General features: G+C 48.0%; 1 protein-coding gene across 6 annotated transcripts in view; it reads left to right on the top strand.

Annotated features, from left to right (window-relative positions):
- garnl3 (GTPase activating Rap/RanGAP domain like 3) overlaps positions 1–20,947 on the top strand; it is a 569,928-nt gene that overhangs the window by 335,648 nt on the left and 213,333 nt on the right. For all 6 annotated transcript variants that reach the window (XM_038781606.1, XM_038781608.1, XM_038781607.1 and 3 more), the window contains 6 exons: positions 8,643–8,761; positions 15,043–15,107; positions 16,135–16,198; positions 18,022–18,048; positions 18,616–18,691; positions 20,127–20,225. In XM_038781606.1, the coding sequence (XP_038637534.1) occupies positions 8,643–8,761; positions 15,043–15,107; positions 16,135–16,198; positions 18,022–18,048; positions 18,616–18,691; positions 20,127–20,225 (450 nt within the window). The remainder of the gene's footprint in view (positions 1–8,642; positions 8,762–15,042; positions 15,108–16,134; positions 16,199–18,021; positions 18,049–18,615; positions 18,692–20,126; positions 20,226–20,947) is intronic.

Below are 20,947 nucleotides of genomic sequence, written 5' to 3'. Positions count from 1 at the left end.
AAGACACATCTGGGCAATATTTTTGTCAGACTGGAATAGCTAGGGAAGGACTAGTTCCCGCGCCTTCAGAATTACGGCTGGGAAGTTACTGACGTCATTGGTTTTGTTTCCACAATGCATTTACCTGTTAATTGTGGGTTGAAAAGTTTTGCCGGACTTTGCTAGCGGGGAGGTGGAGGAAGATCATCCATTGCACCTTTGGGCAAAAATGTTTGCAGACCCGCCGGTCTTGCCGCTCGCACATGTACTGAGCTCTGCCACTGTTGAGGGTGAGAATGTGCCGGATGTGGCACTCTCTTCCAGGTGTGGTAGGGCTACAGAGCCTTAAGGGCCAGATCCTTAAGGCTGAAGCTTTATGCACGAACGCCGCAGATGGGCACAGCCATGCTATTTGGACACTAAGAAGTCTTACAACACCAGGTTAAAGTCCAAGTCACCTGAGGAAGGAGCTGCGCTCCGAAAGCTGGTGTTTGAAACAAACATGTTGGACTTTAACCTGATGTTGTAAGACTTCTTACTGTGCTCACCCCAGTCCAACGCCGGCATCTCCACATCATGCTATTTGGAGGCATTTCTTGTGCCGATTCCTTGATTATATGACATGCAGCTTGCTTGAAGTCGATTGTACCTAAAGTATAAAACGTCAGTAGGAATAGCGAGCGATGTTTTCTGATGTCGGACCACATTGTCGCGGAGAGCACCATTTCACGGGAGGCGGAACTTGCGGTTAAGTTGCACCTTTGACAGCCCTAGGGCGTTGCAAAATATTGAACAGCCAATGAAGAAGCTTTGAATTATTGTCACTGTTGCAATGTAGGGAATTTTCCAGTTTGGTCCTATCCAGGAACGAAGGACGACAGGCTTTGCACGGACACAAGAGAAAACAGTCAGGGAAATAACGTGACATACAGCAAGAGCCTGTGTGGGTTGGAGGGGCACCGCAGTCCTTACAATGAAATGAAAAGCTCTGTGGGATCAACAAGAAATTCACGTTGAATTACAGGAGCTTTCCGCGTGATGAAGTTATCAAAGGATCCAGAAGCCTTTGAGTCAAATTCTCTCTCAACGGAGTATCTCAACGTGGCTGCCTTTCATCAAGATAAAGGCTTAATATGGATTCTATTCAATTAAAATTTAAAGGAGAGTCTTCAGATACAGTTTCAATAGGCAGATTGCGCTAGCACTGTTCATTTCACTCTTGCAGATGCAACATTGAGCCTCAGACTAGTACAAACTAAAACGGTTTTCTTTTCCTTTACAGGTTTTGAGCTGACCTCAGTGTGTTATCGTCTGTTAAGTGATCAAATGACAGCGCTAATAACCACGTCTGGTCTTTTTTATTTTCTGAGTTTTAGTCATTTTATCCCAAGTTAGTCATCCGCAATTGTTCGTCTGGGTCAGAGGAATGGTCTGAATGAAATCTAGCAGACCATTTTTAGGTGTGTTTAGGTTTGTGCATCCAGTTGAGAATGGAGAACAGAAACACTGCACTCAACACAAATGCATGAAAGGGAGAGAAGGAAGACAAAGCTCAGAGAAGAAGGAATGGAAGATTGGCGGTGGGCCTCTCCATTACATAGAAACATACATAGAAAATAGAAGCAAGAGGAGACCATTCGGCCCTTCGAGCCTGCTCAGCCATTCATTATAGAACATAGAACTGTACAGCACAGAACAGGTCCTTCGGCCCTCGATGTTGTGCCGAGCAATGATCAAACTCATGTATCCACCCTATACCCGTAACCCAACAACTCCCCCTTAACCTTACTTTTTAGGACACTACGGGCAATTTAGCATGGCCAATCCACCTAACCCGCACATCTTTGGACTGTGGGAGGAAACCGGAGCACCCGGAGGAAACCCATGCACACATGGTGAGGACGTGCAGACTCCGCACAGACAGTGACCCAAGCCGGGAACCGAACCTGGGACCCTGGAGCTGTGAAGCATTGATGCTAACCACTATGCTACCGTGCTGCCATCTCTGATCACCAAGTTCGGTACCCTGATCCTGCCTCCCACCCCATATCCCTTGATCCCTTTAGCCCCAACAGCTATATGTAATTCCTTCTTGAAATTACACAACATTGGGCAGCATGGTGCCTCATGGCACTGCGGTCCCAGGTTCGATCCCGGCCCCGGGTCACTGTCCGTATAGACTATGCACATTCTCCCCGTGTTTGCGTGGGTTTCGCCCCCACAATCCAAAGATGTGCAGGGAAGGTGCATTGACCACGCTAAATTGCCCCTTAATTGGAAAACAATTGGGTACTCTAAATTTTAAAAAAAAATTATACAATGTTTTGCCCTCAACTACTTTCTGTGGTAGTGAATTCCACAGATTCAGCACTCTCTGGGTGAAGAAATTTCTCCACACCTCAGTCCTAAAAGGTTTACCCCTCATCCTCAAACTATGATTGGGAGCTATTGATTGGGAGTTCATCAGGTGGACAGAAGGAAAAGAGAAACCCGTCTCACAGAGACTGATATTTGGCTAGTTTGTTTGAGGCACAGTAAATGGGAACAAAACAGATGAAAGAAGACTGTTGGACTTACAGACCATGTGCGCCCTTCTACCCAGTTCCCTGAGAAAAAAGAGTTTTTCTGCTTCCCGAACATAAGTCAGCAAAACTCCATGATATGTATCTAGCTTTGCGAGCCCTGTTACTCAGGTTGCTTCCTGAATAGATGAGGGGGCAGTGACGTGATGTTGGTCTTCGGCACCAATGCAATCCAGGGCAATAGTGAACCAACAACCTCTTTCACATCTTGTGGGTGGAAGAAAGTTTGTAAATGAAACTTAAAGGAATGCAAACTGGTTAAAGGGACGTAACAGAGTAGGAGTGCATCATTTATAAAGTCTTTGCAAAGGCATTTTACTGCTCAGGAAGCTTTTGCCAAGAGCAATGGGAGAGGAGAGATTTACGAAGTGCGAAACAGACAGAAAAAGGTAAGAACGCCCATAATGTGGGCTTGAATCTGCAGCTGACTCTTAAAGGACTGACTGTGCCAGCACGTTTGATGCATGTTAGCAGCAGGTAATCTTACAGCAGATGGCACCGCTCAACCTCTCACTCTGTGCCAAGCCAAAGCTAAGCTCCAGCGTGGACCCTCTACAAGAGGCTTCGTGAAAATAGCACCTCCCAAACCTGCTGCCTCTGAGAGGGACAAGGGCAGCAGGCAAATGGGAATCCACCAGCTGCCGGTACCCTCCGAGTCACACACTATCCCAACTTGGAATGCCATTACCATTCCTTCATCATCACTGGTTCAAAATCCTGGAACGGCACCGTGGGCGCACCTACACCTCAGAGAATGCATTGGCTCAAGATGGCGTCTCACTATCACCTTCCCAAGGACAGTGAGGGAGGGGCAACAAATACTGGCTTTGTCAGTGAAGACCCCATCTCCTGAATAAATCTTTTAAAAAAATTATAACATAGCTCCTCGCATCGAACATTGTTTCCAGTTATGTGTAACGATGCCTGAAAATAGAATGTGGTTTATCAGGCTTTGTCAATGAGAATGTTTGCTCATTCTTACTGGATTCTTATCCTTCTCTCTCTGATGCTGGGCTGGACTCTCTGATGCTTCAGCCACTTGTTTCTCGGCCACGGTGGCAGGATTCTATCTTCCGCCTCTTGTCAATGGGATTTCTCCACACCGTCGGGAAACCCTTAGGTGTAGTTGTCCTGCCAGCAGGAAAAGAGACTGGAGAATTCCGGCCAGTGTTTCCCATTCTGCCTGTCTGGTCTCTCACTCTCTCTCCTCTTTCCCCCTTTCTCTTCATCTCCCTTTCTCCCGTTTTCTCTCTCTCTCTCCCAACTCTATTCATGACTGGATATTTTCTAGATTTTTAATAACAGCTGCAAAAGCACAACTTTCACCCCTTATCCGAGAAGAAAGGCTCTAATTTAGATGATCTTCGCTCCCGCTCAACCTCAGTCCTAGTAGTATTATTCATGATTAGGTATCATGATTTGGGACATAGCATTAACATGTATATTCCTGTCTTCATTGCAACAGATGGGCTTAGCTGTGTTTTGCTGAAGTATAAAAGTACTTCTTAAAACATTTGAACTCTTCAAGATAAGCTTCTGAAACCTCTGCAGGAATAGTGTGTGCTGTCAAGGAACTGACTGTGCATTTGGATGGCACCACAAGTAAATGGTATTACAAGAAGTGGTATTCAGAAGAATACAGTGAGGATATGTCATAGAATCAGCGTCCAACACAAGAGGCCATTCAACCTGTGCTTTCTCTTTGAAAGCTATCCAATTACTCCCATTCCCCTGCACTGCCCATGTGTGTATGAGTTCCCCGAACATATTCTCAATCTAATCTTCACAAGAGTACCAAGAGTAAGGTTGTGTGTACACCTTCCTCGGCACAGTAAATCAGCGGTCACATTCCCTTGTTTTCAGGAGTGCACGTCACAGCAAAAGAATACATTTACCCAGGTGAAAAAGATTATCCTTTCACATCAATCCATTCTAATGTTTACTTGCACAAGTAACAGTGAATAAAGTGAAATATTCCAGGAGTATGTATAACACAGAATGGGGAGGGTGCACTGTGGAATGGAACAGTTTTACAATTTTGGTACTCTGTGTTATCATCAAATGCTAGTTACGGCAGAAGCCAGTGCCCAGTATACTGATCCTCCACTGCTTCGATGATATGTTGTAACCTTAACTTCAGGCAAGTGCTGTCAAATGCCCTGAATGTTTGCTGTGATGAATGTAGGAAATTGTTAGATACTTTATTTTATATTTTGTTGCAGTAATATTATTGAAAAAATAGGGTTCAAATGCATGCAGGCAAATATGTCTGCTGAAGCTGTAATTAAGGCACTATAAAGGTGAGGTAATCATTCATTTTAACCATTTATGTGCTTACAGAGAGTTGGCTAATGGAACATTGTTTATGTTTGGGAGATTCCCTGGGGTGTCGATAATTTATGAGGGATTGTGCTTAGCTCTGGCTAAGCAGGTCATGGGACATCTTAGTGTGGGGAGATTGGAAAATGCCTTATGCTTGTGGTACAGATGATGTAATTACTGGGAGGAGCCAGGTCTGTCTGAAGTTTTTCAGTTTGCCATAGGATTTTAGTCTGACAAGACAAAAGGCTTTTCAGGTTGTTCCTGAAAGGGTCTACTTCCAAAGCTCTGCACAGAGCAGCAACCCTGAATGTTAACTTTATTTATAAGTGGCATTTGAACTGTATTGAATTGCTTAATTGGGATAGACAGTGGCAGGTGTAGATAGTCAAAAAAATTTTCCTTTTATTTAAGAACAGTTTTAACTGTTAGTTGTGCAGCTATTTCTTTGCTGCTGATGTGATTAAGTCTTTAAATCAAAGTTTGTTTTAGCATAAAAGATAACTATTGGTCAGTCTTATCTCACTCCTGTAGTCATCCCTCACAGTCTTACAAATTGTAAATCGTTGGGGTTCTCATACAGTCCTAACACTGCTCCCATCTCACATCTCAGCCATTCTAAGTAGTTTTGAGTGCAGTTGCCAATTAGAGTCATTGTCTCCAGTGAGGCGCACACTCACAAGGAGTTAAACCGGGAAAGCCCAAATTATTTGAAACTAAATCCTTTCCAACTGGCAAAGAGCAGAGGGGATGAAATTGGTCTTTGAAGTCTATGGCCATGGAGTCTACACTCCATGATATTAATCATAAATCATCAGCTCGCTTTGCACTCCATTTGACATTCAATGCAACAAACAGTGGGGCAGGGTGTAACAGGCAGCTGCCATTTTGTGTTTGTCACCCATTTTACATTATTACCTATTTTCTGCTCCCTATCCATGACCACATGCGCCCCCCCCTCCCCAAAGACTTTATTTTCAGCACTTGAGGTTCCCAGTGTGATCAGCCACCCAGTCCTCAAAAATAAAAATGTACCTGCCCTCAGATCGTAAGAAAGAAGAGCAGGAGTGGACAATTCAATCCGTTGAGCCCGCTCCACCATTCCATCATGCCATGGATTGATCTGACTGTAGCCTTAACTCCATTTTCCTGCCTATCCCTCAATAGCCTTGATTCCTTTATTCATCAAAGATCTGTCTAAGCTGAGGGTTGAACTAGTGCCCCTCAGTCGGAGGAAGTCCCGCCCTCGGGGGCTGCCAGCCAATTTGACTGGCTGACAACTCTAGAAGCCCCAACAGGACCAGAACTCAGTGGGCGTGGCCCACACTGCAAGGAGGCTGATGACAATCGGGGATGGAAGCCAGACCCAGAAAACCCCCGGGAATATCGGAAGGGAGAAACCAGACACACCAGGGAAGAGGGTGTGAAGGATATGGGCCTTGGGTTTGGCATCTCGGAGAGGAGGCACAAAGGTAGGTGGGGTAACACCTTGGAGGTGTAGTTGCCCCAATGCACAGAAGACATCCCCCGAATGATGTATACCTTTCCTTCATGCCTTTTCACCAAATTTGCTAAAGATAACAGTCTTCCCACCCTTGCCTAACTGCCATTGTCCAGCGTATTATAGCAGTGGAGGCAGAGTGAGGAGCTTGTAGCGATAATTGGCCACGTAAGTCCCTCAATAAGCCTACGTGTAGGCAGGTTAGTGTGTGCTGTACCCAATCCCCATATTTTGGGGACCAGCTTGGGGAAATGTGGGAAGGCGATGGGCCACCCAACATATCTTACGCATCCCCCCCCCCCCCTTCCCCAAACACATGCCCAGTGGGGTGCAGTAGAATCCAGCTCCTCTTGCCTGCGAATTATCCAGTCCTCTATGCATACTAAGAATCATCCCCAACAGCATGAGCTCTTTTGCAGTATTCTTCTATCCGGTACCTTATCCAATGCCTTTGGAAATCCAAATACACTACATCTACTATTACTCCTGTACCCTCCCTGCTTGTCAAACAGTATTTCCCTTTCACAAAACTATGCCTGACTTTGCCCACTGTATTCTGATTTTCTAAATGTTCTGCCACTTCCTCCTTAATAATAGATTCTAGCGGGCAGCACGGTGGCACAGTGGTTAGCATTGCTGCCTATGGCGCTGAGGACCCGGGTTCAAATCCCGGCCCTGGGTCACTGTCCGTGAGGAGTTTGCACATTCTCCCCGTGTCTGCGTGGGTTTCACCCCCACAACCCAAAGATGTGTAGGATAGATGGATTGGCCACGCTAAATTGCCCCCTAATTGGAAAAAATAATTGGGTACTCTAAATTTACAAAAATATATATTAAAAAAATAATAGATTCTAGCATTTTCTCAATGGCAGATTGGCCTATAGTTTCCTGCTTTCTGTCTCCGGCCTCTCTTGAACACAAGTTTTACATTTGTAATTTCCCAATTGGTGGGATCTTCCCAGAATCGAGTGAATTTTGGAAAATTCCGACCAATGCGTCTGCCATCTCTGCAGCCACTTCTTTTAACAGCCTTTAGTCCCATTTACCGTCCTGGGCCTGTTTCTGTAGAGATGGTGATCTTTTAAGTTCCTCACTCCTTTGAGCCGCATGATTTTTTGCTATTCTTAGGATGCTTTCTGTGTCTTCTACTGTTCAGACAGGTATAAAATATTGGTTCAAAGCCTCTTCCATTTCCATTTCCAATTATTAATTCCCTAGTCTCAGAACCCATGGACCAAATCTCACTTTAGCAACTCTTATCCTTTTTTTTGTCGAAGCTTTTCCATAGAATGCTAACAGTGCAGAAGAAGGCGGTTCAAACCCTCGAGGCTGCGCTGTCCCTCCAAAAGAACAACCCACCTAGGCCGACTGCCTGGCCTACCCCCTTAACCCCAGTTAACCTGCTCATCTGTGGACACTTGAGGGGCAATTCAGCATGGCCAATCCACCTAACCTGCACATCTTTGGACTGTGAGAGGAAACCGGAGCACCCGGAGGAAACCCACGCAGACATGGGGAGAACATGCAGACTCCACACAGACAGTCCCCCAAGGCCGGAATCGAACCCGGGTCCCTGGCGCTGTGAGGCAGCCTCGCTAACCACCATGTCGCCCTGACTATCTGTTTTCATGTTTCTCAACAGTTTTCTCTCATACTCCAATTTGCCCCTCTTTATCATTTCTTTCCGGGTCCAGCCTTTGCCGGTTCCTAAGATTTTCCCAGTCCTCCGGCTCGCCACTAATCAACTTTTCATTTCATTTTGATTTCTCTCGTTAGCCACGTATGGCAGCGCAACCTCCTCTATCACTATTCCTTCCTCGATACTCCTTCGTTGGGATTTATGAAATGTTTCCTGAAATGGCAGCCGCCGCTTCTCCACATCTTACTGTCCAACGTACTTTCCCCTTACACGCTGTCCGCACGGTTCACCGTGTACCTCACGGGAAGAAATGTTGTTTTTCATGTCAGAGGCGGGGTACGAGTGAGGTACCTCGGCTGTAACGCAATCAGAAGCCCTGGTAACAGAAACAGAAAAAAAGCAGCTCTTGTCCCAGTGTCATTACTCTGCGTGATACAAATCAGTGCGATGTGGGAGCTATTTCCTTCTGTGAGAATTCACCAAGCCACCTGTTGTGTTAAAGAATGATGATGTCGCTGAACATTCTGCCAGGTTATGTGCGAGTTTAAAATTTGCTCTCTCAATATGAACCAAGCTGTTTATATATATATATATATGTTGTTGTTTTTTCCTCTCTCCACAGTTCATCAGAATTATGTAGGTACAGACACGGAGAGGAATCCTTTCTTCCTTTCAGTTGTCCTTTCCGACCAAAACAATCAGCGTGTACCACAGTACCGTGCTATTCTCTGGAAAAAAACAGTAAGTGGAGATTGCCACACCTTCGTTACTCGGGCTCATTCGGAATTTTGCCGTTGTGTTCATTGTTGAAATAGTCACTTGTGGAGGAAGGCAGCGATTGATCCTTCTGCATTTCAAATTAATTCAATTGGAATCCCCTTTTCAAAGCAATACACTTTGAAAATTACACCCTACAATCCCTACCAGGCTTGGCCAAGAGAATTTCAGCAAGGTAAAGTTTGGCACAACCTCAAACATGAATTTCTTTTAAAACAGGTGTGCAAAGAATGATCTTGCTGAGCAAACACACAGCACGTAATAACTGAGGATTAGAGTGTAGTAGGGTGAGAGTGTCTGGGCGGGATTCTCCGGCCACGCTCGCCCGACGATTGGAAATTCCCACCCGAGGTCAATGAACCGTCCGTGTCCTGCCCGTGGTGGTCTTGTGATGGGCCCGACGGAAGAATCCAGCCCTCGCAGGCACTCGCAGACACTGTGAGAGTGCATGATGGTTTGTGAGGGTGAGGGAGAACCCTGATACTGGGAGAGAGACACATTCTGTCCCTCCAAACACTCTCACCCCCTCCCCCTGACATTTCTCTCACCCCTCCACATTCTATCTCATCCTCTCACACCCTCACTCCCTCTATCTCACCCTCTCTCACCCACCCACAGTCTCTCTCCCCCCCCCCACACTCTCACACCCCCAACACTCTCACCCCCCCCCACACTCTCACACCCCCCACACTCTCTCACCCCCCCACACTCTCACACCCCCCACACTCTCTCACCCCCCCCACACTCTCTCACCCCCCCCACACTCTCACCCCCCCACACTCTTCTCACCCCCCCACAGTCTCACCCACCCACTCTCACCCCCCCACACTCTAACCCCCCCCACTGTCTCACCCACCCACACTCTCTCTCACCCCCCCACACTCTCTCACCCCCCCACACTCTCACCCCCCCACTCTCTCACCCCCACACTGTCTCACCCCCACACTCTCACCCCCCCATTCTCTCTCACCCCCCACTCTCTCTCACCCACCCACACTCTCTCACCCCCCCCACACTCTCACCCCCCCACACTCTCTCACCCCCCCACACTCTCTCACCCCCCCCACGCTCTCTCAACCCCCCCACACTCTCTCACCCCCCGCACTGTCTCACCCACCCACACTCTCTCACCCCCACACTCTCTCACCACCCCCCCCACACTCACCCCCACACTCTCTCACCCCCCCCACTCTCTCACCCCCCCACACTCTCTCACCCACCCCCACCCTCTCACCCCCCCCCACTCTCTCAGCCCCCCCCACACTCTCTCACCCCCCCACACTCTCTCACCCCCCCCACACTCTCTCTTAACCCCCCCAGTCTCTCACCCCCCCCACTCTCTCCCCCCCACACTCTCTCACCCCCACTCTCTCACCCCGCCACTCTCTCACCCCCCCCACACTCTCTCACCCCCCCACACTCTCTCACCCCGCCACTCTCTCACCCCCCCCACACTCTCTCACCCCGCCACTCTCTCACCCCCCCCACACTCTCTCACCCCCCCCCCACACTCTCTCACCCCCCCACACTCTCTCACCCCCCCCACACTCTCTCACCCCCCACACTCTGTCTTAACCCCCCTCCCACACTCTCACCCCCACACACTCTCACCCCCCCACACTCTCTCACCCCCCCACTCTCTCTCATCCCCCCCACACTCTCTCACCCCCCCCACACTCTCACCTCCATCTCACCCCCCCCACACTCTCTCACCCCCATCTCACCCTCTCATATCCTCTCTCCCCCCCAAAACTCTTTCCCCTCCCACACTATCCCTACCCTACACACTCTCTCCCACACTCCTTTCCCCCCCACACTCTCTCTTCCTCCCCACAACTCTCTCTCCCCCCAAACTCTTTGTCCCCCTCCCAAAACTCTCTGTCCCCCTCCCAAAACTCTCCCCCACTCGCACTCTCTCACCCCTCAAGCTCTCTTCTCCTTCACACTCTCTCGCTCTCAGCTCATACTCTTGTTCCCCCCTCACTCTCTCTCTCACCCTTTTCTTCCCCCTAATACTCTCCCTTCCCTCATACTGTCTCTTTCTCACCCTCAACACACACTCTCTCTCTCTCTCCCCCCCTCACACTTTCTCTCCCCTCGCACATTCTCTCGGCCCTCAAATTCTCTCCTCACGCACTCTCTCTCTATACCCCCGAACAATCTCTCTTTCTCACCCCGCCATGCTCTCTCTCTCTATATCTGTATATTTCCTCACGTTCTCTCACTCCTCCACACACTCTCTTTCTCTCTTCCCAACATGCTCTCTCTCCTCCCACACACTCTCTCTCTCTCACACTGAGGCACTCTCAATTACGACACGAAAGTTAGGTCAGTAATCAAAGGCTTTAATAAGCAGTGAACAATGGCAGCCTCCATGAGAACTGTGCTCGCAAAATGGAGTCTCATCTTAAGTACTGTTTCCCAGGGGGCGTAGCCAGAGGCGGAGTCCCCCAGGGTTCCAAGCCTCTTAAAGGGGCAATGTATTCCGATCATCACAAGCCTCTTAAAGGGGCAAGGTATTCCGATCATCACACACACAGTCTCCAGTTACTTATTCACTCAGATGCCACTAGGCCTGGTTCCAAATGGCCGGGCTCCACTCTGGATGTCCTCCTTCCACTCCATGGCACCTCTACTCCCCGGGCCTTGTTCCCCGCTCACTGGTTCCATCCTTTGGCTTCCCAGGCCCTGACGTCACTGCCATTGGTATTCTGTGCTCACCCAATCACAGATTGTTTCCCTCCTGTATTTGCTGCGGAGAGGCTCATGAATGAGCAGCAAACAGGTGAATCAAATGCCCTGTGATCGGAGAAATGGCCTCATACAGATTCCTCCGTTCAAATATAATTGGCTGACCGGCATTTTGAAAGCCGACCCGATGGGGGGTGTTGGGCTCGGAGAGTGGCTTTGAGGGCCGCAATCTGCCATTGGGACACACATTGGACAAGCCTGATCTGTACGATTTAATCTGGAACGCCAACTCCGTTCCAGTAAAGCCGCGTTGTCACCTGAAATCATTTTCAGATCTTGTTCATCGACATCCATATTGAGACCAAGGAGACCAACTTCCTCAACATGACATTTAAAGAAGAGATCAGAAACGTGGTAAAAACATTTTTAAAAAAAAAAGAAAGGGGGGAAATAAATGACAAACTAACCAAATTTGGAGAGAATTGTATTTCAAATGAGAAAAAGCAAAGACGCTATTTAGAACATGGGGCTGCATGGTGGCACAGTGGTTAGCACTGCTGCCTCACAGCACTAGGGATCTCCGTTAGATGTCGCGAGGCATAACGAGGCGGGTAAATGTCATGAGGGGCCTCTTGCACAATTTCTAGGCCACGTCGCGGTCTTAGTTGGTACAGTGCGCCCGTTAGATCACACCCATCGTATCTACTGGTGGGCGGCTTACCTCAGTTGGCTGGACAGCTGGTTCGTGATGCAGAGCGAGGCCAACAGCGCGGGTTCAAGCCCCGTACCGGCTGAGGTTATTCGTGAAGGCCCCGCCTTCTCAACTTTGCCCCTTGTCTGGGATGTGGTGACCCTCAGGTTAAGCCACCACCAGTCAGCTGTCCCGCACAAAGGGGAAAGGCAGGCTATGGTCATCTGGGACTGTGGAAACTTTACCTTCCAACTTTTACTCCATAATATGTTGTCAGCTTCTTCAGAGATTGCACCACATTTCAGTGGCTCAGTTTGTCAATTTAAGGCTAGTTTTACAGTTTCCGGTCTTGAGATCAAAACAAATTCCCATGTTTCTTTCACAGTTAAGTGACCTGTGGAATACAAAATCATTTCATTAATTATTTGATCGCGAGAGACGCTGGCAGGAGCTGCACACAGGAATCGATATAATTTGAGCTGTTTAGATATTTTTTTTTCAAAGCTAGACTCCGAAGAAGAAAATCGCTCTTTGATTTGCGGCGGCAGTTTCACAGAGCTTCCCAGAGTTTGATGTAAAACCAGGTTCAGCGAGGGTTCAAGTTACAGCCTGCCCCCACGTCGGCCGCCACTTCTGTTCTAAGTGATGTGTTTTGACACTGTGGTTACGAACAGCTGTTTCCCACCAGTGCGTGGGCCCTAGAGTCAGCCAGACCTAGTTCTACACCCTCAATATTTTTCCTCAGCTTGTGCAGTCGCAGCTCTCTGCTGCGTCCCTCATTATGACAATAAATTCATTGGCAGCTTTATTAAATCCTGGCTCCTTCCACTGTGCACAATCTCGTGTAATGCCTCGATTGCTAACACAGAAGCTGTTGCTTTAAGTGATGGTTATTTGCATAGAATTTAGCCAGTTAGCCAATATTCCATAAATGTGTTTGCTACTTTTTTTAAGGTGGATAGTGAGTCCCCTGCCCTTGGTTTAATAAAAGGAGCACTCTGCTCCATTAATGCTCCCAAAGGCGATTAAGGCCGATGCAGCCAAGGCTGGTAGATGGTTAAAGTGCAGATCAGCTGGAATGTAATCGAAGGGCAGTACAGGCTCGAGGCCTACTCCAGTCCTTCTTAAGCACAGCCTCACAGATTGCCGCTACATATTCGGTTGACAGCACAGAGGCTCGGTTAAGCGTTAAGAAAGCAGTGGAGAAAAGAAAGAAGGCGATGCCAAATGCCGTAGATGGCAAGTTATGGATTCACCGCTGGTTTTCTCTCAACGGGAGCTCCCAGACAACCTATCACAGGATGTGTGGAGTGCGAATTTCTCCAGTGTGGAAGGGATGAGTTGCTTTCATGTCTTTCCCCTTCAGCTACCGTGCCCTCAAAGGGACTTGGTGACTGTGGACTTCTTCAAACGTGCCGACTAACCGAAAGATCAGGACCTGGGAGTTGCGCCAGGGTTGTCCCCCTGTCCGGCTGGAACGTTATCAGGAAACCAACAGGATGGTCGCGCTCCCACCCTTAGAAACGCGTAAATGGCTGTTGCATACGTACATCACTTCCCAACGAAGCTACAATGGGTGATCACGGGACATGGCGGGAAGTGCCAAAGACTAGGAACTTTCCAACCGCTGGGATTTTCTTTTCCCGCTGGCAATGCACCATCGCCTGCGGTTTGCCGGCGGCGTGGGGTGGCGTCAGTGGGAAATCGCACTGTCAAGCAGCGGAGTCTAGAATCCCGCCGCCAGCGAACGGCGCGCCGCCGAGAAACACACGGTTGGAGGACCCTCTGGAGAATCCCGCTCTAGATCTTAACTGACCTGCTAGAGTTCTGGAGCGGGATTCTCCCGTACCCAGTGGGGCAGGGGGTCCCGACAGGACGGAGTGACGTGAACCGCTACGGCGTCGGCCCGCCCCAAACGTGCGTCAGCGGCTGCTGACATCATCCCCGTGCATGCGCAGGGGGGCGTTTCACCTACTCGTCGGCCATTGCGGAGGCTGACACGGCCGGCGCGTAGGAAAAGAGTGCCCCCACAGCACAGGCCCGCCCGCAGATCGGTGGGCCCCAATAGCGGGCCAGGCCACTGTTGGGGCACCCCCGGGGGCCAGATCGCCCCCCCCACCCCCCCTCCCCACAGGATCCCAGAGCCCGCCCGTGCCGCCAGGTCCCGCCGGTAAGGGATCTAGTCTAATTTAGGCCGGCGGGACTGGCAAAGAACAGGCGGGACTTCGGCCCATCGCGGGTCGGAGAATCGCCGGGGGGCCGCTGCGAGCGGCCGCCGACCAGCGCAGCACGATTCCCGCCCCTGCCGAATCTCCGGTGCCGGAGAATTCGGCGGCCCAGCAGGGGCGGGATTCATGCCGCCCCCCCCCCGGCGATTCTCGGACCCGGCAGGGAGGTCGGAGAATCCCGCCCCTGGTCCATGATCCAAAGGGCAGCTTTAGGAAGAAGCAGATGCACACTTGGACAATCTGTACCCGGGAGTTGGAGATAAGACTGACAGCCAGTGAGGAAGCCAACTAGACTCAAACTCTTCATCCTTTTTTCCTGTTATTTCGGTCACATGATTGTCGAGGTCAGGTTCAACAGCGTTATTAAAAAGCCTCATTATAATCAACACTGCTCCTGACAGTCCTTTAATTCTCTGAACTCTCACATTAGTCTTACATGGGTCGATTTGATCCGATTACTGGCTCCTGCAGTGAGACTTGCTATTAGAAGTGAGTTTTACTTTCCGTGAATCAAAGTTGTTAGTGAAAGGTGGACAGGTCAAAAGACCTTCTTGCGCTTCTCGTGAAATGAAATTGAATTCTAGACATTTCCTGAAGAGGTTATTTATAGATCTGTGTTCTTTTTCTTTTAACAGGGAACACAGAAAATCTGCCTTCCGTACAGCCCGACAAAAACACTTTCTGTCAAATCTATTTTAAGGTACGTGTGGGATCTCGGGATTCTGATCGCTGACCTTTCCTGCTCTTGTCGGATTGCCTTAACCGGAAGATCCCACCGGTGGGCAGGGCCGGAAAATCTCGGCCATGGAATGGTTACTGCACAGAATTGAGGCCATTTTCCTCACCCCATTTTCCCGCCTCTGCCCCGTAGCCCTGCAAACCTTTTCAGGCAATGACCCTGTTCTCCTTTGAAGGCCTCGATCGAATCAGCCTCCACACCGCGCCTTGTGTCTGCCTCTTTCCTCACAGTACTATAGATGTAGCTCCTGTCCCATAGATGTACCTTCATTGACCATTGGCTTTTGCCAGCATTTGCTACATGCCAGAAATAACAAACTGACTTTGCACAGAGTCAGAGGAACATGTGCAGATTGAGCATTGGCCGGGTTTGACACAAACAGCAGCTGCTACATCCACTGCTGCAATGACGCCACTGAAAGTATTTGGCAATTTTACATTTTGCGCCTCCTGCAGGGAAAACATTTTACAGACACTTCTCCCTCTGACACACAAATCATAGATTCAGTCTCGCACGGGGCTCAAAACACGGGAAAAGGTACCTGGTTAGGGCGGGAAATCTCATTCTGGGGTCAGGGAAGTTGTGCAGCAATGCAACCATCAGCTCGGATGTCCTGGCAGTAACCTAATCACTTGCTCCAGGAGAACAGTCTGAGGCGAACAGAACAGGTGAACAAGGGGCTGGTTTAGCACACTGGGCTAATTCGCTGGCTTTTAAAGCAGACCAAGGCTGGCCAGCAGCGCGGTTCAATTCCCGTACCAGCCTCCCCGAACAGGCGCCGGAAATGGCGACTAGGGGCTTTTCACGGTTACTTCATTTGAAGCCTACTCGTGACAATAAGCGATTTTCATTTTCAATTGGTGGGGAGATGGGAGGGGTAGCCACATTGTCCTGTTGTGCTAAGCGGCAGTAGAGGTGTTTGGAAGAAACGGCCTGTGTAACATAAATTGCATTGAACAATCTCATCAACTTTCAAATTGTTTTACAGTGCCATGAACCTTGATAAATTCGAAAAGGGCCCCAGGGAAATTTTTAATGCAGAAATACAAAAGGTAGGACACGCTTTGTTAGAGCCATGCTTTTTGACTGTTGTGGCAAACGTTTTGAACATAATTTGCTATTTGAAATGAAGTTGACCCCACATTCTAGGTCTGTCTGCTTAATACTGCAAAACGCTTCTGGATTAATGTTATTTGGAGAGTGGTGTCCTTGTACCCATCAAACTTGAAGTTAATTCAACAAATCCCCATTTAGTGGAGTAGCCATTTTTGTGCAGCCGGATTCGAAATGTTAAACGTCAATAAGCAGGGTTATGTAGTGGTCGGACCTTATTAGCTTTTGGTTTAGATCTACTGAAATGAGCAGTTTAGAGACAAACCTGCAATTGGATTAATCCAGCCCATGAGAGTTACCATCTATTGGCAAGTAAAAACGGAACTATTATGATCTCGGACTAGACCCCAGCAGTGTCTAGGATAGTGGACAGAAACCCCAATAGTTTATTTAACTTTGTAGGACAGTGAGGAAAGGATGCCTAGCTCCAGGAGTGATGCAAAATAGTAATGTCATATGTTAAAACTGTTACGAACAAAGTATTAAAATGTCTTCAACATTACAAAAGAAAATATCTTACAATTACCCCTCAAACAATGCTAATCAATACAGTGAGACAATAACCCTTAACTGCTATCTTTATTCCCACTCAAACAACAAAACCACCTCAGATCCCAATCCACTTTTAAACGCCGTTAGCACTCGGGTATACTTGCTGTACAGAGATGTCTTTTGGGACTGTTTGCAAACATAGACCTGAACCCTGTCAGAACAATGCAAAATCTCTGGCTGTATATCTTCATCAGCTTATCAGCTCGCCTTCCAGTCACAAACTAAAATGTCTGAACCTCAACCCCTGACTGCTTCAACCCTTGGCTCCTCCCGTTAACTACATCATCTTACTAACTGAACACAATGTCTCTAATTAACTACTCTGCAGCGAACCCCCTTAATATAAACAAAAATCCATTCCTCAAAACTTTTACGATGCTTTAATTGCACCTCTGGCTCCCAAAAAGCATAGCCGTCTTGCAAACCAGGATTTTTAAAAACACTCCTGCAGTAGTAATGTACACACTAAGCCAGGCTTTTAACCCTTACTGCACCAGATATAAATAATACAATATGTCTGAAATTCCTATATTCATCACAGAATAGAGAGAGGACAACAGACTCGTAGCTTCAGTTCTTTGCTTTTTCCTTTGTGGCCCAAGATAAATTAATTGAAAATTTAAATGGCTAATGACAGTTCCACATTATCAAGCATAGTAGTTGGCTGTGGTCGGTGGCTGATGAAAAACAGACATCCATCTTAAATGTGGAGTTTTGACAATTAATCTAACTTCTCAGACAGCCACTGAATAATGGCACTCTCCATCCCCAAAGATCAGGGTAATGAAGCACTTTTAGGCACCACATTAGTGAACAACAAAGGATTTATTGACAAGGAACTGCACGAGCAGCAGCATGTCTGCATCTAGTTCTGGAATGCCTCTGCCTAAGAGAACTCTTCCCCCTGAGGTGGTTCCCCACTCTGAGTTCCAATTGGTCACCCAGGCCAGGTGACCTTTACTCTGCTGTGTTGCCCTTAAAGGGCCCATCACCACAATCGGAACTGACTACCCCAATTACTCTGCCAGTTTTTTGGCACCCTAGCCGTGGCTGACCCATGATTCCCCACTCCTCTTCGCTCCACCTGCCATGCATCACATTTAGCAGGGCTTGGGTGTGGTTGAGTCGAGACAGATTAACAACCTTTATTCATCTGATGACAAAACTTATGATGCAAGCAACTAAATACCCTTGTTGTTGTGCTTGACAGGACTTACTGGTGTTAGAAGAACAGGAGGTGAGTCTAATATCACTGTTGTCCAGTAGAAATTTCTAACTACCTACAGGAGTGGCTGCAACCACATTGTGGTAAACCTGCGCACAAATCTTAGCAGAACACTGAAGGGTAAAGGATGGATAGGGTTCAGGAGGGCAGAGGGGGGTACCAGAGGGTAGAGGAGAGTACAGGAGGGTGGAGGGTGATATGGGAGGGTGCACAGGGTAAAGGAGCACGAAGGGAAGTTTAGGATGACAGCTTTGGATTGTTCGAGCAAGGAGCTCGCATCCTCTCTTCATGCAGTTTCTAATGACCATATTTTGCCGGAATAACATGAACAGGCGACATGGTGAGCTGCTCTGGGTGGAGTCAGCTTCTGTAAATGACATGGTTCCGTGCTATATTGAATTAACTCAGTATGTGTTTAACTTGATCCATTTAAACAGCTCAGTTTAGAATCTTGTAAAGAAAACTACTAAGTCATTTATCAATCACAATTGTTAAGTTCCTCTATATTTAGCACTTGTCTAATGAATATGGAATGCTCCTTATTTGTCACCTTTTTCTGAATGTTGTTTGTCTAATTAGGGGTCAGTGAATTTTAAATTTGGAGTTTTGTATGCTAAAGATGGCCAACTGACAGACGATGAAATGTTTAGCAATGGTGAGTATTGGTGTGTTTCTGTCGCTTACACAATATCGCAAGAGGGTTGAATTTTGTTTGAATTAATATTAGTACGAGCTGCATGTTGCTGTGGTGTTTTTTCTTTGTTCTGGCTGGAGCTATCTTATAGAGTCAAAGACTGGTACTGATCAGAAGGAGACAACTCGGCCCATCATGCCATGCTGGTTATAATCAACTCAAACCTCGGCCAAGTGGAGAATTGAAAAATAACGGGGGCAATTGTAGAGCTACACAGCGCAGGGAGAGGCCATTTGGCCCAAGGTGCTTGTACCAGTTCTTTGACGGACCTCTCCAAGTGGTCACGCTCTTCTGCGTAGCCATGCGGTGGGCCTTCAGTATCTGAGGCTCCTGCATCCATTGTTGGCGGGTTTCTGTGCGGGTGAAAGTGGTGGGGACAGGTTACCGTCGCTGGCACCCACTTTCTGCTGGAAACAGTGGTAGAGGCTCCATACTGCCACCTATATGTGGAACTTGTTACCCGTAGTGCAATGGAGTCTGAATCATTAAATAGTTTCAAGAGGGAGATAGATATTATAGAATTTACAGTGCAGAAGGAGGCCATTCGGCCCATCGAGTCCGCACCGGCTCTTGGAAAGAGCACCCTACCCAAGCCCACAACTCCACCCCATAACCCAGTAACCCCACCCAATACTAAGGGCAATTTTAGGACACTAAGGGCAATTTAACATGGCCAATCCACCGAACCTGCACATCTTTGGACTGTGGGAGGAAACCGGAGCACCCGGAGGAAACCCACGCACGCACGGGGAGAACGTGCAGACTCCGCACAGACAGCGGCCCAAGCCGGGAATCGAACCTGGAACTCTGGAGCTGTGAAACAATTGTGCTAACCACTGTGCTACCGTGCTGCCCGTGTACATCTGATTTTAAAAAAAAGAAGTTAAAGGGATATGGGGAACAGGTGGGGAGGTGGATTTGAGAGCAGGCAGAGATCAGCCATGATCAGATTGAATGGCGGAGCAGGCTCGAGGGGCTGAATTGCCTACTTCTGCTCCTAATTCCGATACTAAGCAAGTCACAGGTTTGTGGTCAAAGTAATGTGAATCTCCCGGCCTTAGATGGGCAACAGACAGCAGTATGCCATGTGAAGGTGGATTAGTCTGAAGGTGACACCCGTAAGTCACAGGTGCATGGACCCCACAGGGGTTGTCTCCACGCAGAGGGGCGTTGCTACCGCCCACACCCCTCGGCCATCCCTTTCCTTTCTCTTTATCTATGTGGGCTATTCACAAAGCTAATCAGAGCAGAAAGCGCCTCGGGTGAGGGAAAGCTGGGCTAAGTGGTTGAAATCTGCGTTTCCACAGTTAGGGATCGTTTCGGAATGTCCAAGCGTTTTTCCCGGAGTGATGATGTTCTAATCCACTCGCCGCCCTCATCTGTTTTCCCTTCACAGAAACCGGGAGTGACGGTTTTCAGATGTTTCTGAATCTCCTGGGTGAGACAGTTACGTTGAAAGGCTGGATCGGGTACAGAGGAGGACTTGACACCAAAAGTAAGAGTTAGGCTAAAATTCAAATCAAAACAACAAATAAGAACGGGCATCTAAAGAGGCAGCCAAACAAATTGTGTCCAATGTGACTGGCTCATTAAACAGTGCGGGGACCTCATTCTGAATATCAGATACCTAAAAGGTCTGACACGCTAAACACCTGCTCATACTTTTCTCTGGATCAACATTGATTTCTCATTGAAAATATAACTCCAAAGAGTATAAAATCCATCTCCGCATTCCTGTCGATTTGTACTCTATCTCGTTGTTTGTGTGCATAATCTTTATCCTGTTGCTTGCTATGGTTTGACAATGTTTTCAGTACCCAGACCTCATTCGGGCAAGGCAATGCAACATCGAGACTGATCACTACCTTCATGTCCAATCAGAGGGTATTGGGCTAAAACAAGATTGCCGTTGTGCTCAGCAATTTACAGCATCATATACATTATTCATAATGAGCTAGAGAGCAGCTGACTCTAATTGATGCAGACTGCAGTATCTCCTCTGCAGATCTTTCTCTCATGAACACATGTATGACCCTTCATTGTGACTCTGTGACTGTCCCACACACAGGCACACACATGCGCAAACACAGACTCATGCACACGGACTCATGAACACATTGTATGACCCTTTTTTTGTAACTGTGACTGTCCAATAAATGCACACACACACACTTATGCACACACGAACGCACACAGACTCATACACACAGACTCACA

This window comes from Scyliorhinus canicula, chromosome 21, assembly GCF_902713615.1.
Source record: "Scyliorhinus canicula chromosome 21, sScyCan1.1, whole genome shotgun sequence".
NCBI classification, from domain to species: Eukaryota; Metazoa; Chordata; class Chondrichthyes; order Carcharhiniformes; family Scyliorhinidae; genus Scyliorhinus; species Scyliorhinus canicula.
This window is presented reverse-complemented; position numbering and strand designations above follow the sequence as displayed.